Below are 14,948 nucleotides of genomic sequence, written 5' to 3'. Positions count from 1 at the left end.
AAAGCCTGAATTACATTTTTAATTAGGCTAGCGGACCAGGTTTATAAAGCAGGGTTCTAATAAGAACTTTGATTCACAGTTAATAGCTAAGTGTGGCATTGATCATCATGGAGTGAATGTTTTGGTAGAACCATTTTTTAGTTCTGTTAGGTCAAAGTTATTTCTGCTTCTTGGGTCTCCCTTCACTCTGCATTTTCCTTTTTTGTCTCTTTTTGTCTTCTATTTTTTTTAGTTCTATCTCTTATACTTGTTCTTTTATCTCTCTCACCTCTTCAGTCTTTCTTCCTTTTTTTATTGTTTGCTCTTTTCCTTTTGCTGCTGTTAGATTTTTTTTTTCCTTTTGTTTTCTTCTTGTTTGGTACCCTTTATCACCTTACCTCCCTTTTCTTGTCTCTGCAAGGCAGCAGAAGTGCTTTTCACAGCATATAGTTAGCTCCGCTCAGCAGCCATTTCATGGAAAGCCCTGCTGCCCTCTGAGGAACTGTAACGATGCTGCCTCTGGTGGGGCACAATTGAGCGTATCAATTCAGGACAAATTGCTTAGAACAGGGCCGTTGCAGCCCAAAGCTGGGTTTCCTTTATTATTAAGGCACACCAAACCAGCTGAACAGAGAGGACTTTGGTCTCACTCCACTGGCTAGCCGTATGTCACACAAGCAATTCCCTCAGATGCTTCAGTTTCCCAGTGCCACTCGTTATGGGGATGAATGGTTATGAAAACCAATACCCCTGTAAAAGAAAAACAGTTCGCCCAATCCCAAAGGACCAAGCCCCAGACCCAGGTCAATATACAAGTCAGATCTTACCCACAAATCACGGTGTTGCCAATCCTTTAGAATCTAAAATCTAAAGGTTTATTCACAGAAAGAAATATAAATGAGAGCTAAAATTGGTTAAAGGAATCAATTACATACAGTAATGGCAAAGTTCTTGGTTCAGGCTTGTAGCAGTGATGGAATAAACTGCAGGTTCAAATCAAATCTCTGGAGTACTTCCACAGATTTGGATGAGTCATTCAGTCCATTGTTCAGAGCTTCAGTTTGTAGTAAGGTTCCTCCAGAGGTCAGAAGCAGGATTGAAGACAAAATGGAGATGCTGATGCTGCCTTTTATAGTCCTTTTGCCATGTGCTTTCTTCCAACCACAAGCCACCCAGCACATGGCATGGAAAAACCTTAGAGTTCTGTCCATGGGCATGTCCCTGCATGCCTTGCTGAGTCACAAGGGGTATCTGCCTTCTCTCAGTGGGTTAGTTGTATAGCTGATGGTCCTTAATGGGTCATCACACAGGCTAGGCAGTGCTTACGCCACATTGTCTGGGGTGTCACTCAGAAGCAAAGCACAAGTTTGAAATACAGACGGGATAGAGCCAATACTTATAACTTTAAATACAAAAATGATACATGCATAATGATATGATACAAATACAAAAATGATATATGCATATGATAGCATAATCATAACCAGCAAATCATAACCTTTTCATAGACCCCTCACTTGACAACCTTTGTATAATATTTGCTGCAAATATATAACAGTAGTTGCAACAATGATTTATATGGTCACAGTTTATGTCAATAACGTCACAGGAACTGGAAGCTTTTTGTGTGTTCATAGCTGGATTCACTTTCCAGCAGGCTGTTGTCTAAAGTGCTTGAATCTGGGGAGTTACTAATCCTTGCCACTTTCCCTCTTATCATGTGAAGAAGCTCTCTGTTGAAAAGGGAAATTGACTGTAGCCTTGTGTCCCAGCAAATTTTACCCCCAGCAGTAAATTCCCATTGGGGTGGCTGAATTGATGTTATCACTGTTGAGAGCCCTAATAGACATCCTGCAGGATTAATTAATAAGTGGTAAAAATGGGTCTTGTTATGGAAATCCTCTCTGCACTAGACTCCACTGGTGAGGAATTTGTAGCGTTATTGAGCATAAGTATGATCTAATAATGTGCAATATGAGACAATTTCCCTTTGCAGCAAATGCTGGGCCCAACTATGCCCTTACTTCCACAGAGCAATGTGCAAAACACTGGAGTACCGTCCATGGCCTCTTTTGGTAGGGCCAAATTACAGTAGAATCTTAAATTTAGGTGAATGCTGGATTAAAACATCAGTCTGGTTGGGAGTTTAGGGCCCTAATCTACAGTAGACACGCTATACCTGTTAAGACTATTCTCCCCCACATTAATTCTAGGTGAGATGGAGCTATGTTAGGGGTTATCTGATGTGCTGAAGTCCTTGATTTTCTTACTGGATTTTGAACTCTGAATGTTACTAGTTATTTGTAACATGACACATTTTTGTGGAGGAGAAGGTCACATAACTAACCCTTATTGCCGTGGATGTCTTCCTAAAGAGTTTATTATTCTAATATTTATGGTAAATGGTACAGTCAGCGTATTATATGTCTGAACTGTTGGATCAAAGAATAAAGGGCAAGGCTTGAAGCATCAGCTCTGACCTTTTTCTTCCAGGTGTTAACCATGGCCAAAAGTTACCACGAACCAACTATTTATAGCAGGACATTACTATTCAGATTAGTTCATCATATTGATTCCGTAGTATCTCTTTGTTTGGGACTCGGATGAGGGAGAAGAGGATTACAAAATAATCAGGAATCAATACATCCTAATTATCTCTCTTAGGTACTTCTATGGTCCCTCCTACCATAATATCTGAGCACTTCACACTCTTTTAAGGCATTTGACCTCTCAGTACCCCTGTCAGATAGGGTGTACTCTTATCCGCATTTTACACATGGGGAACTGAGGTACAGAAAGGCTAAGCTACTTGCCTGAAGTCACACAGGAACCCTGTGGTAGAGCAGGCACTTGAAGCTAGGTGCCTCATGTCCTAAACTAGTACCTCTAACCCAGCACATCTCTATGGCTCGCTGCCTCCTGCAGCTCCCATTGGCTGGGAATGGCAAACCACGGCCACTGGAAGCTGTAGGGGACCGTGCCTGCAGATGGTCAACATCCGCAAAATGTCTCGCAGCCTGCAATCAGCTTATCTGGATGGGCCCCGTGTGACCTGCGGGCTGCAGTTTGCCCACCACTGCTCTAACCACTGGGCTATCATTTCTCTTCTGGATAATCCTGACTAATGTGGTACAGTTTGATCCCCAGTGCAACTTTGAATTTGCTACTACTTATTTACATGGGTGCATATCTGTGTATTCCACAGATCACTTCAAAGAGTTCATTTTAAAAGAACTGTGAGTCTATTTTAGGGATAAATCCTTTAAATTGGATGCATAAATGTTGTGTATAAAGTCTGACTAATTGTGCCAGAAGGTTTTACTAATCAGTTATTAATCCTTTTAAAAATATACCCATCAAATATTTCTGGGTACAAGCACAAAATATATCTAATTAAATATTCAGTTTGGAATTTGGGGGGAGGGATAGCTCTGTGGTTTGAGCATTGGCCTGCTAAACCCAGGGTCGTGAGTTCAATCCTTGAGGGGGCCATTTAGGGATCTGGGGCAAAAATTGGGGATTGGTCCTGCTTTGAGCAGGGGGTTGGACTAGATGACCTCCTGAGGTCCCTTCTAACCCTGATATTCTATGATTCTATGAATTAATGTAAAAAATGTATTTAAATCTCCCTACGTCTACCAAATACTACCCAGGTAATCTTCCCGTGCCCTGCCCCCAACAAAAAAGCATTGATGTTGGATTAAGGGGGAGTAACTCCTCTAGTGAAAGGGCTGTGTGACAGTCAGAAATGCCAATCTGTTGATGTAAGAGCATATGAGGTCTCTGTTAAGGTTTTGCATGACAGCATGAGTTTATGGGGGGGGGGCATACTGCTTTTGGGTATCCATTGGAGATGGAATTGAAAGCCTTATGGAGTATTGGAGTGTGTTATTGCCACTGTTATAGATAATATAAAGGTTGAAAAGAATACAGGAGACTCTTCCCTCAACTACTTCTTGCTATACCTTTAAGGTTTTACATGAGAGGGGTGGTCTTGATGCAACCTTAACTGTCATTAGACGTCCTTGTTTATTAATAGCAAACTGACAAAGCGGGTTCTTCTCAGCAGACCATCCTCTCTTCTGATTGATAGTGTGTTGAGTGACGTGACTCACATCTGTCATGAGTAGTTTGTTCTTTCTCTGTCTCTCATCTTCTCCCCAGGGGGAGAACTTTATATGCCGTGTGGTGTTTTTGTTGTGGTGGGATTTTGGTTTTGGGGTTGGTTTTTAAAATGTACAAGCTACTATGAGTTTTAAGTTAGTGAAGGCAGGTTGAAGAAATATGCCTTGCACTTACAGTGGAAGGTGGCAAGGTCTGTGGTGGTCCTTAGGTCCTAGGGGAGTTTGTTCCACAATATCAAATAGACCCCTAGTAAAGCCCTATACCCCACACAGACAAGCTTTTACTCTTATGATAGAAAGTTCCATGTAATCTGAAGAGCAGAGCTGTCAACCATGGTCCTTATCCCAGAGGATTAATCGATCTTCTGGGTATTCTGTGCCAAGGCCATTGTATACCTTGAAGGTAAGGACTGAGACCTTGAATTTGACTCAATATTCTATGGGAAGCCAGTGTAGCAAGAAGTCTGATGTGCTTGTGGTAGCCCATGTTGCTGAAGAAACATGCTTCAGTGTTCTGAACGAGATGGAGTTTCTTAAAGTCTGATGGCTCCAACCTTGAACTTTGTCTTTACAAATGATCTGTTCCTACCCATGGCCACAGGGATCAGAGAGTCCAAGCCACTTTCCCTCCACCTCTTTGGATCTGCATAGCCCTACCTCATGACAGCGTTACTCAATTTTCCTAACTAACCTAACATCTTGGGACCTTTCCCAAGATCTCCCTCTCCCTTTGTGTGTGTGAACATGCATTTTCCTCAGGGCATCCTCTGTTAGCATGATAATGAACATGAAAACCTAGGGTTTCTCTCTCTATCTTTTTGCCTGAACAGAGCTTGGAAAAGATATATAAATCCAAGGTACTGCGCTGGCAGATATAATTTAGGTATAATGAGGTATCCTGATTAAAATAGGTTTAGTTGTTTTAAAAAGGCATATAAATATAGGAATACTTTTCAAAGATGGGATTGGTGGCCAGATCCAGCTTGCCATACTCATGTGAGGAGTTCCATTGATTTGAGGCTCTGAGTGAGTAAAATGAGTACCTGGAACTGGATGGCTCAAGGATTTGCTATTTGAACAGAAATTCTTTTACCGGCAAGGTCATTCAGTTCACTAGTGATAGGGTGACCAGATAGCAAGTGTGAAAAATTGGGACGGGGGTGGGGGGTAATATGAGCCTATATAAGAAAAAGCCCCAAATATCGGGACTGTCCCTATAAAATCAGGACATCTGGTCACCCTAAGTAGTGACCAAATCTTGTTGCCATGTGATGGGGCTTTGGTAGTCTTTGTGAGGTAGTGGTCTTGGTACCACTCATTGAAGGGATGTGTTCATGTCATAACTAGCATATTTGTTGGCATTTTCTATAGCAGCACCACAGGCGGAATGGGCTTTCAAACTAAACGAGCATTGTGCCCTTAGGCTGAATCTCTCCACATCAAAAATGAAGCAAACTGGTGTGGTGAGAAGGGTGGGCTGAGCTGTCCAGTCCACATAACGTGGTCACTATAAACTATGGCTGAGCAGCAGCTCCCATGGAATCCCTCATTTTGAGATCCCTGATCTCCCTGCATATGCTCTTGGCCTCAATTTTTGAATTAATTCCTCTTGGGAAGTCTGCCATCACTTTTAAGAGTTTATTTCAAAATTGCACACAAGACGGGAGAGGTGGTGCAACAGATTCCCAACAGTAAAAAAATTTTTTTTAGTTACAATAGCCTTTTAACATTTTGCCTGGAGTATGGGCTTTGGTAGTTGACAGTTAAAATGTATTCAGTTAAAGGCTCTGGAGATTTACCTAATGCCACTGTCTTACATTTCTTCCTTCAATGGAGCTGGGCTGCGCCCAGTAGCTGCTTTTGAAGCTTTATTTTCAAATATAAACACACATTTGGACACATGTTCTGTTCAAATACGGATTTGTAATTTAAAAATTAAGCTTTGAAGTTTCAGAAGAAGCCACAGGAACTTGTGGCTCAGAGGGAGCAATTCCAAGATGGCTGTCAGGCTTTTCTGAGGACATTCAAAATCCTGCTCTCAAATTCCACACATAAAAGGGCTCTGTCAGATAATTCAAGCCCACAATTAAAGAGGGGGATAAAAAGTTAATAGACTTTGAATTTGTCTTTTCTTTGTTATATACATGTGCCAACTTAAACAAAACGGGGGGGGGGAGGGGGAGGAGGGGTTGGATTGGATTTAAACAATGCCCTACGCTATTTGTAACCAAGACATTTGGCTGGTGCATGAGAAGCAAAAAATGGAACTGACTAGAGAAGGTGACTATTCTATTTTTGTTGTCTAAGAGCAGCCAAAGGGGAAACAAAATGGTGACGAGTAATTTAGGGTTTTGTAAGGCGGTGTTCTTTATGGTGCTGCTGGGATATTACTGATCCTGATCTTTGCATATGTGCAATATGCCTGAGGTGGCACATGACCGGGATTCACCCCCCAATTAGGTCCACCATTTGGATCATTAACTTCCCCGGCTTTGGCTGGGTACTGACGGGGAGTGTGATGTGAATGCTGATCCATGCCCCCCCAGTGCTCCTGATGAGATCCTTACTGGAGCATTAAGAACAGGTTGGACAAACACCTGCCAGGGTTGGTCTAGATTCAGATGCAGGGGGCTGGACTAGATGAACTTTCAAGGTCCCCTCCAGTCCTGCATTTCTATGATGGGACACTTGCAGCCAATAGTGGGTCACAAGAGTCACTGGAGGGGTCTGATTGGCCATAGAGAGACAGAACTAAATGGGTGGAGGGACTCTAATCACCACGTCACACAAGCTATCTTGTTTTACTTTTTAAGATACTGATCCTGCAAACAGGTGTGGTAGTGTGGACACCTGTACGCTCACAGACTTCTGTGGAAGTCAGTAGGACTCCTGGTGGGCTCAGGAGTCTGTGTAGATTAGAACAGCTGGCCTGCAGTTCTAAAAAAGCATTTTAGAAAAACTTAAATGAAACTAAATATTGCTGAGCTTGAACAACTTGAAAAGAAATTGGGTGAGGGTGAGGACTGCACTCCTCTTTGAAGCACCATTGCAGTGGGTTAGTGTTACAGCCAGGCTATTAACTCTTCTCCTTCATCTTATCTTGTGTGAAGGCGGAGGAGAGTCCTGTGACAGCAGTGAGCTCTGCTATCAGAGAGAGCACTGCAGTGCACAAACAGCCTTGCTATACTTGCACTCTGTGTTCCTACTGTAGGACAGATGTGTATGTGCAAAGGAGCCTTAATCTCATGTGTTAGGAGAGGAGTCCCTTCTGCATCTGAGACTGGAGGGGAACAGGGTAGATATTTTGCCTCCCTTCTTTGGTTTGTTCTGGGATCCTTCATGTTTTGATTAGCTTGTAGAGCCTTGCTGGGCTAAAATAGGGTGCAGCTGGTGTTAAATTGGATCTAGGCAATGCAGGCAAGATCAGGCTCTGAAATCAGGTCACAGTTGGTGCTATCTTAGTTGCCATTCATCTACTGAAGCTTGAGGCTGTTGGCTATAGCTCCTCTGTTTTGGGTGTAGGTGCTGATAGTGGGATTGATCCTAGGTGCCTAGTTGTAGAAGTGTTCCTATGACAGTGTTGTTTGATGAGATTTGCCAGTTCTCCTTGATAGGTGCGTCCCAGGCTCCTTGAAGGGACTGAGGCGCCAGTTCTCCAAATTCCCAGGTTTTAGCTGTTATGCTGTCCTTTTGTCCAGAGAGTTTTCGGTGATGGCCCTTGTTAAGGGCAAAGCTTGATTAATGGAGTGGAGGGTGAGACAAGGGATACATGTGTACAGAAGGGATGGTCAGTCGGGGTTTCTTTGTTTGCAGGGGGAAGCAGGAGGACAAGAAGCAGCCTGCTGTGGTGATAATGCTTACTACTTTGAAGAAGTTGAGTGCAAACATCACACTTGTGCGATAACTAGCTGCCCTAGTGGTACTGAAGATGGGGTGGAACTAGATGACCCAGCTTAATAGATGGCAACTGAGCAACTCTATAGCTTCTTGGCCTAGGAAGTGAGACTATATGGGGCCAAAATCTGCTCTGTTATACTATTGTAAATCTGAAACAACTCCATTAATTTAGGGGAGAGACTCCAGATTTACACACGTGAAATACAGTGTAGAATTAGGACTAAGATTTTTATGCTGAGGGCCTCCCTTTAAAGTCAGGGTACCGTATCCACTGTGCAGGTACTTCTAATTTTCAGATGTCACTGTGCATCTTCTGAAAGATGTCAGTGTGCATCCTTAACTGAACAAAAACAATGAAATCTATTTTAAATAAGAAAGCAGGGTTTTTATGACTGTCCCACATCTGAATGACTGATTCATCATTGGGACTTGGGGCTTCCCTTTCCATTGGTTCAGAGCCAGTATTTAACAACACTTGTCTTCTAATTTCCAGTCAAACACAGCTGCTGCCTCTGGGCTTGTAGGCCAAAATGCAGCCATTATAAATTATATTGCATAGATTGTCAGCATTCTTGGTATATCCTATATATGCGTGGCAAATATATTCATAATATAAAACATAGACTTTAAATTTATGAAATTGCCCAGTGTTAATGATGTTTAAAATGTGTGTTGCTTAACAACATGGGCCCAATATTGTCCTTGATAGAAGGATACAGCCTCCACTGAACTAAAGGAACATTCTCTCTCTGCATCTGAGGACAAAGTTGAGCTTGCTGTGTTTTAAATAGGCAATGTACTTCAGTCTCTGGCAACAGTGGTACACAGTAGATGATTTGCTCTGAAGTATGAACTCACTCCTTCCTAGGATACACACTCAGATAGAAATTGTGGGTGCAAATCATATTGCAAAATTGGGCCTTTCTGTGTAAGAAGGGGAGGTGGTGGTGGTGATCTTACTTTTATTAAAATAAATCATAGAATATCAGGGTTGGAAGGGACCTCAGGAGATCATCTAGTCCAACCCCCTGCTCAAAGTAGGATTAATCCCCAATTTTTGCCCCAGATTCCTAAATGGCTCCTTCAAGGATTGAACTCGCAACCCTGGGTTTAGCAGGGCAATGCTCAAACCACTGAGCTATCCCTCTCCCTGATGAGTGACTGTGCAGAGAGTATGTACTATTTTTAGACTTGTGCCACTGCTTGTTCAGTTGTAAATATGAGATTCATACTCTTCAAGACTGCTTGATATAATAATCTCTGGTTTGGGTATTTTCTAGGCAAGAAATTACAGTTACAAGGGTAATAATTGAATATTAATGAAATCAGTAACTGGCAGCAGCAGTTTAGTTTTGTTTTCTTTCTCTGTGTATGTTGTGCAGTTCTTCACATGGTGAAGCTTTAAGGGTAGTGATAGCCACATATCGCACATACCTGCACAATTCATTTGTGCAAATAAGATAATTAACACACTTCATTAATATGTGTAAAGCACATGTTCATAGGTAACCTTTAAAAAGTTCACATTTACCCATAGTTACTGGACAGTCGTATCTGAGTTACCACGACAGTATTTTTTACTCTAAGCTTAAGGAAATACGTTTCAACATTTTAATTAGGGCTGTCAAACTATTAAAAAAATTAATCGCGAGATTAAAAAGTAATCATGATTAATCACTGTTAAACAATAATAGAATACCATTTATTTAAATATTTTTGGATGTTCTCTACATTTTCAAATATATTCATTTAAATTAGAACACAGAATACCAAGTGTACAGGGCTCACTTTATATTATTATTTTTATTACAAATATTTGCACTGTAAAAAAGATAAAAGAAATAGTATTTTTCAGTTCACCTCATACAACTACTGTAGTGCAATCTCTTTATCATGAAATGCAACTTACAAATGTAGAATTTTTTTTAACATAACTGCACTCAAAAACAAAACAGTGTAAAACTTTAGAACCTACAAGTACACTCAGTCCTACTTCTTGTTCAGCTAATCACTAAGACAAACAAGTCTGTTTACATTTAAGGGAGATAATGCTGCCCACTTCTTGTTTACAATGTCACCAGAAAGTGAGAACAGGCATTCGCATGGCACTGTTGTAGCCGACATCACAAGATATTTATGTGCCAGATGCGCTAAAGAGTCATATATCCCTTCATGATTTGACCACCATTCCAGGAGACGTGTCCATGCTGATGACAGGTTCTGCTCGATAATGATCCAAAGCAGAGCGAACTGATCCACATTCATTTTCATCGTCTGAGTCAGATGCCACCAACAGAAGGTTGATTTTCTTTTTTGGTGGTTCAGGTTCCATAGTTTCTGCATTGTAGGGTGACCATATTTTCCTATGCTGAATACGGGACACCTGGTAAAATTACTGTTCTTCAAATGAGTTCAAAGGCAATCCATCATAATTATGCAGTATAAATATTCAAATTAACATCAAGTTGACTGAGTCCCTGTTTAAAAGAAATATTGTGTAGTTGGATTCTTTTTATTTACCTTTTTATCTTTAAGGCTTTAGGGTTCACATGGGGAGGGGTGACACACACACCCCTACCCCCACACACACATATGGGGAGAAGTCTCACACACACTCTCTCTCTCTTCCCCACCCACCCCCCCACTTCTGTCACGGGGGGGGGGGGGCGAGGGGGTGACTGACCTACTTGACCCTCCCTGCCCAGTGCTTTCCACCCTTCATGCTGGGCTGGGCCCCGAGATGGACGCGCCTTTCCTGGTACCTGGCACCACATCTTCCAGAGGTAACACATGGGAGGCACGCAGGGTCACATGCCCCCCCCCACCCCAGATTTATGCCAGGGTTCACACTAGATTGTTGAGGGGAAGGAGTGACCGGGCCTGTGTCTTTGCAGAGCTCATCTCTTCTCCCCTCTTCCCCGTGTGGCTGGAAGCAGCTTGTTCCTTCCTGCCCGCACAGTGTCGAAAGGCAGCTAATACCTCCAGGCTGCTGCTGGCCATGGACATAACCCAGCCTCCTCCTGTCCCCCGGCTACAGTGCGGGCAGGAAAGGGTTAAGCCCTAAGGATGCATTGTGTACCAGGGCCCAGGGAACCTGACTGCAGGGGCTTCAGCGAACTGGGCCAGAGAGATGGCTCAGCAGAGGAGTCTGCCTAGGGAACGAAGCAGCCCTGCACGCCCTGGGGGCAGGACCCAGGGTGGTGGGGGGTCAGGTGAAGAGGGTGCTAAGCCCTTGCCCTGGGGCTGTGGAGCCTGGAGGTTTGGGGCATGAACAGGCTGAAAATCACTTCCCAGCTCCCCGGCACTCCAGAGCTTCGCAGAGGGGCAGAGAGGCTTCCCCATGCCAGCGCTGTGTGGGGCTTTGGCACATGCAGGGCTTGGCTCCTCCTGGTCAGCACCCCACGCCAGAGGGTCTTGGGCTTTCCTGGGCACCGGCCCAGCCAGAGGTAGTGGGGGAAGGAAGGAGCCTGCTGGCCAGGCTGTTGGTGACCTGAATGCTCCGACCAGGGGCTGGTTCTCCGCACAGCGCTGGGAGCGAGACACGCCCTGCCGGGGAGGATATGGAGGAGCAGCGGGGCTGAGGGGGGTGAAGGGGCAAAGCAGGGAGAGGAGTGAGAAGGGGGGGTACATAAAGGGCCAATGGGTGGGTAGCAAAAATGACACACAACTGGCTGCTGCCTGGCTGCACTCACCATCCACTGCAGCGTGCTGCCAGCACCAGCTGGAAATGGGATGGGGGAGCATGGCCCTGCTGGCCAGGGATCATAGACTATCAAGGTTGGAAGGGACCTCAGGTCCAATTTGGTCATCTAGTCCAACCCCCTGCTCAAAGCAGGACCAATCCCCAATTTTTGCCCCAAATCCTGAAATGGCCCCCTCAAGGATTGAACTCACAACCCTGGGTTTAGCAGAGCAAAGCTCAAACCACTGAGCTATCCCTCCCCCCAAGAGCCACTGTGCAGCAGGGTCTGCATTGATGGACCAGCAGGGGGAATGGCTTGCCCCGCATGCTGCATCTTCGCCCTGCCACCAGCCTTTCATACCCATCCCCATCATCGGCCACTAGACCGCTCCCCAACGCACCTCTGGTGGGCGGGCGGCTGGTGAGCAGGGATCCAGCCAGCAGCAGGGACCTGCCAGTACTGATGGGGAGGGGAGACAGAAAATATGGGACACTTTGCCGATTTTTAAGAAAAAGTCGGGACACCTGCAGGAGGGCTTAAATATGGGACTGTCCCTTTAAAAAGGGCACATCTGTTCACCCTCCTGCGTTGAAGTGTTGCTTTTTTAAGACTTCTGACAGCATGTTTCACACCTCATCCCTCTCAGATTTTGGAAGGCACTTCAAATTCTTGAACCCTAGGTCAAGTCCTGTAGCTATCTTTAGAATTCTCACATTGGTATCTTCTTTGCTTTTTGTCAAATATGTAGTGACAGTGTTTTTAAATCGAACAACATATGCTGGGTTGTCATCTGAGACTGCCATAACACGAAATATATGGCAGACAGTGGGTAAAACCACAGAGTAGGAGACATACAATTCTCCCCCAAGGAGTTCAGTCACAAATTTAATTGACGTTTTATTTTTTTAACGAGTGTCATCGGCATGGAAGCAGGTCCTCTGGAATGGTGGCCAAAGCATGAACAGGCATACAAATGTGTAGCATATCTGGCATGTAAATACTTTGCAATGCTAGCTACAAAAATGCCATGTGAATGCCTGTTCTCACTTTCAGGTGACATTGTAAATAAGAAGCAGGCAGCATTATCGCCTGTAAATGTAAACAAACCTGTTTGTCTGAGCAATTGGCTGAAGAAGAAGTAGGACTGAATGGGCTTGTAGGCTCTAAAGTTTTACATTGTTTTGTTTTTGAGTGCAGTTATGTAAAAAAAAAAATCCTACATTTGTAAGTTGTATTTCACGGTAAAGAGATTGCACTACAATATTTGTATGAGGTGATTTGAAAAAAATATGATTTCTTTATCTTTTTTACAGTGCAAAAATTTGTAATAAAAATAATAATATAAAGTGAGCACTGTGCACTTTGTATTCTGTTGTAATTTTAAATGAATATATTTGAAAATGTAGAAAAACATCCAAAAATATTTATAATACATTTCAGTTGGCATTCTATTATTGTTTAACTGTGCAATTAAAACTACGATTAATCACAATTACATTTTTAAATCCAGTTAATTTGCTTTGAGTTAATCACTTGAGTTAACTGCAATTAATTGACTGCGCTAATTTTCATGTCAACTACCACATACAGAAATAGGAAATGCCATTTAGCTCTTCAGCCTTCTTGTGATGACATGTTTGTTTTCAAGTAAACAAACAAAAGCTCTCAAGACTTTTGCAATGCCAAACTGTCAAATATGTCATATCTATGGTGCCTAATCAGAAAAAAGTAATTAATGCAGGAATGGCTATTTTATTGGATAATACATTTAATCATGGTATAAATGAAAACTAGTTCTATAATTCTAATGTTGTTTGTGATATGAATTATTTAACAATAACTGCTACATTTAATGTAAACTTGAAGATGATACTAAAGGATGGTTTTGAAAGAATATTTTCATCCCAAAATGTGTTTCATGTTGCGAGTTATGTCAGGAATATATTCAAAATGGTTTTAGATCCTATTGAAAAGTGTTAGAATCTCTGTTCATTGACTAAAATGATGCCCACTCCATGAAACTTTATATATATATTATATAAATATATTTTTTAATCTTCTTAATCTCTTTCAGTCCCAGCAAAAATGCATTGTGATCTTTGCACTGGTGTGCTGCTTTGCGATTCTGGTTGCACTGATATTTTCAGCAGTGGATATAATGGGAGAAGATGAGGATGGACTCTCAGAAAAGAATTGTCAAAATAACTGTCGGTAAGAGGTAACAAACAAAACTTCTCTTTTGGGGCGGGCGAGGACATCAATGTGTTTATATAACGATGCTTAATAAAAAATACATTCCCAGCATGCTATGCTCTTTATTCTATGACATTACAGTTGGTTTGTTAACTCTGGCAAAATAAAGCAGAATAAGAATCCTGAAGCTTTCTCTTTCCCCCTCATACACAGGCAGAATGAATATGAGAGAGCCATAATGTTGTTCTGAAATAGATTATTCTCTTTGGTCATCATCATTGGCACTTTGCAGTTTGGCCACTGACACTATTGTCAGTTTCTCATAATTCTTCAGTGCACCAGTCTGCACTGACTGTAACCATTTTAATGTTGCTTCTCTTGGAGACTCTTCTGGAAGCTAAATTTTATGCTGTGAAGATGTGACTCTTGGCTTTGAGAGTCAGTGCATTGGCCAACCTGAGCCCATACCTGTGAAAGTTCAGAGAATAGGACTGAGGTGGTTCACACAGCTGATAGATCTGTATATCCCTCTCCCCTGGACGCTATTGAGCAAGACTGACAACATTTTTGCAGCGCTGTTACCTTCAGTGTAACCAATTACTGTTCATTACACCCACACCACTGTGCTTAGGATTTTGGGGAGGGCAAATGAGATGGTTCTTTGTGACACACTCCAAGCATAACTGACTCATATAATGAGAACAAGAGTGGTTGAGGGGGTGGTGGCTGTGATGTCTTCTGATCTCACTCAGAGTTCTGTTGAAGTGCAGCCCAGTTGCAAATTCTGTTCAACCCTGGTGATTAGATTAGATAGAGGGCTCTGTCTGGAGCCCTCCATTTGCTCCCCATTTTCAGCCCATCCATTTCATGCTTCTTGTCCTCACCATCAAGGCCCTTCACAACTGTTCCCTCTCTACTTATCCACTCTTGTCTTCAGTTGTCTTGCTCAGCGCCTCTCCACGGTGACTGATGCCAGTATTTTCAAGTCATAATCATCTGCTTCTTCCACAACTGTCTCCACTCCTCTTTCCATACCCCATCTTACACATGGAACATCCTCTTGGGTCTTAAG

The 14,948-nt window shown here is 42.8% G+C and overlaps 1 protein-coding gene across 2 annotated transcripts in view; it reads left to right on the top strand.

Annotated features, from left to right (window-relative positions):
- Nucleotides 1-14,948, top strand: part of PLD5 (phospholipase D family member 5) — a 267,265-nt gene that overhangs the window by 90,348 nt on the left and 161,969 nt on the right. For both annotated transcript variants that reach the window (XM_074948906.1, XM_074948907.1), the window contains exon 2: nucleotides 13,758-13,894. In XM_074948906.1, coding sequence (XP_074805007.1) covers nucleotides 13,758-13,894 — 137 coding nt within the window. The remainder of the gene's footprint in view (nucleotides 1-13,757; nucleotides 13,895-14,948) is intronic.

Source organism: Natator depressus, chromosome 3 (genome assembly GCF_965152275.1).
Source record: "Natator depressus isolate rNatDep1 chromosome 3, rNatDep2.hap1, whole genome shotgun sequence".
NCBI classification, from domain to species: domain Eukaryota; kingdom Metazoa; phylum Chordata; order Testudines; family Cheloniidae; genus Natator; species Natator depressus.
This window is presented reverse-complemented; position numbering and strand designations above follow the sequence as displayed.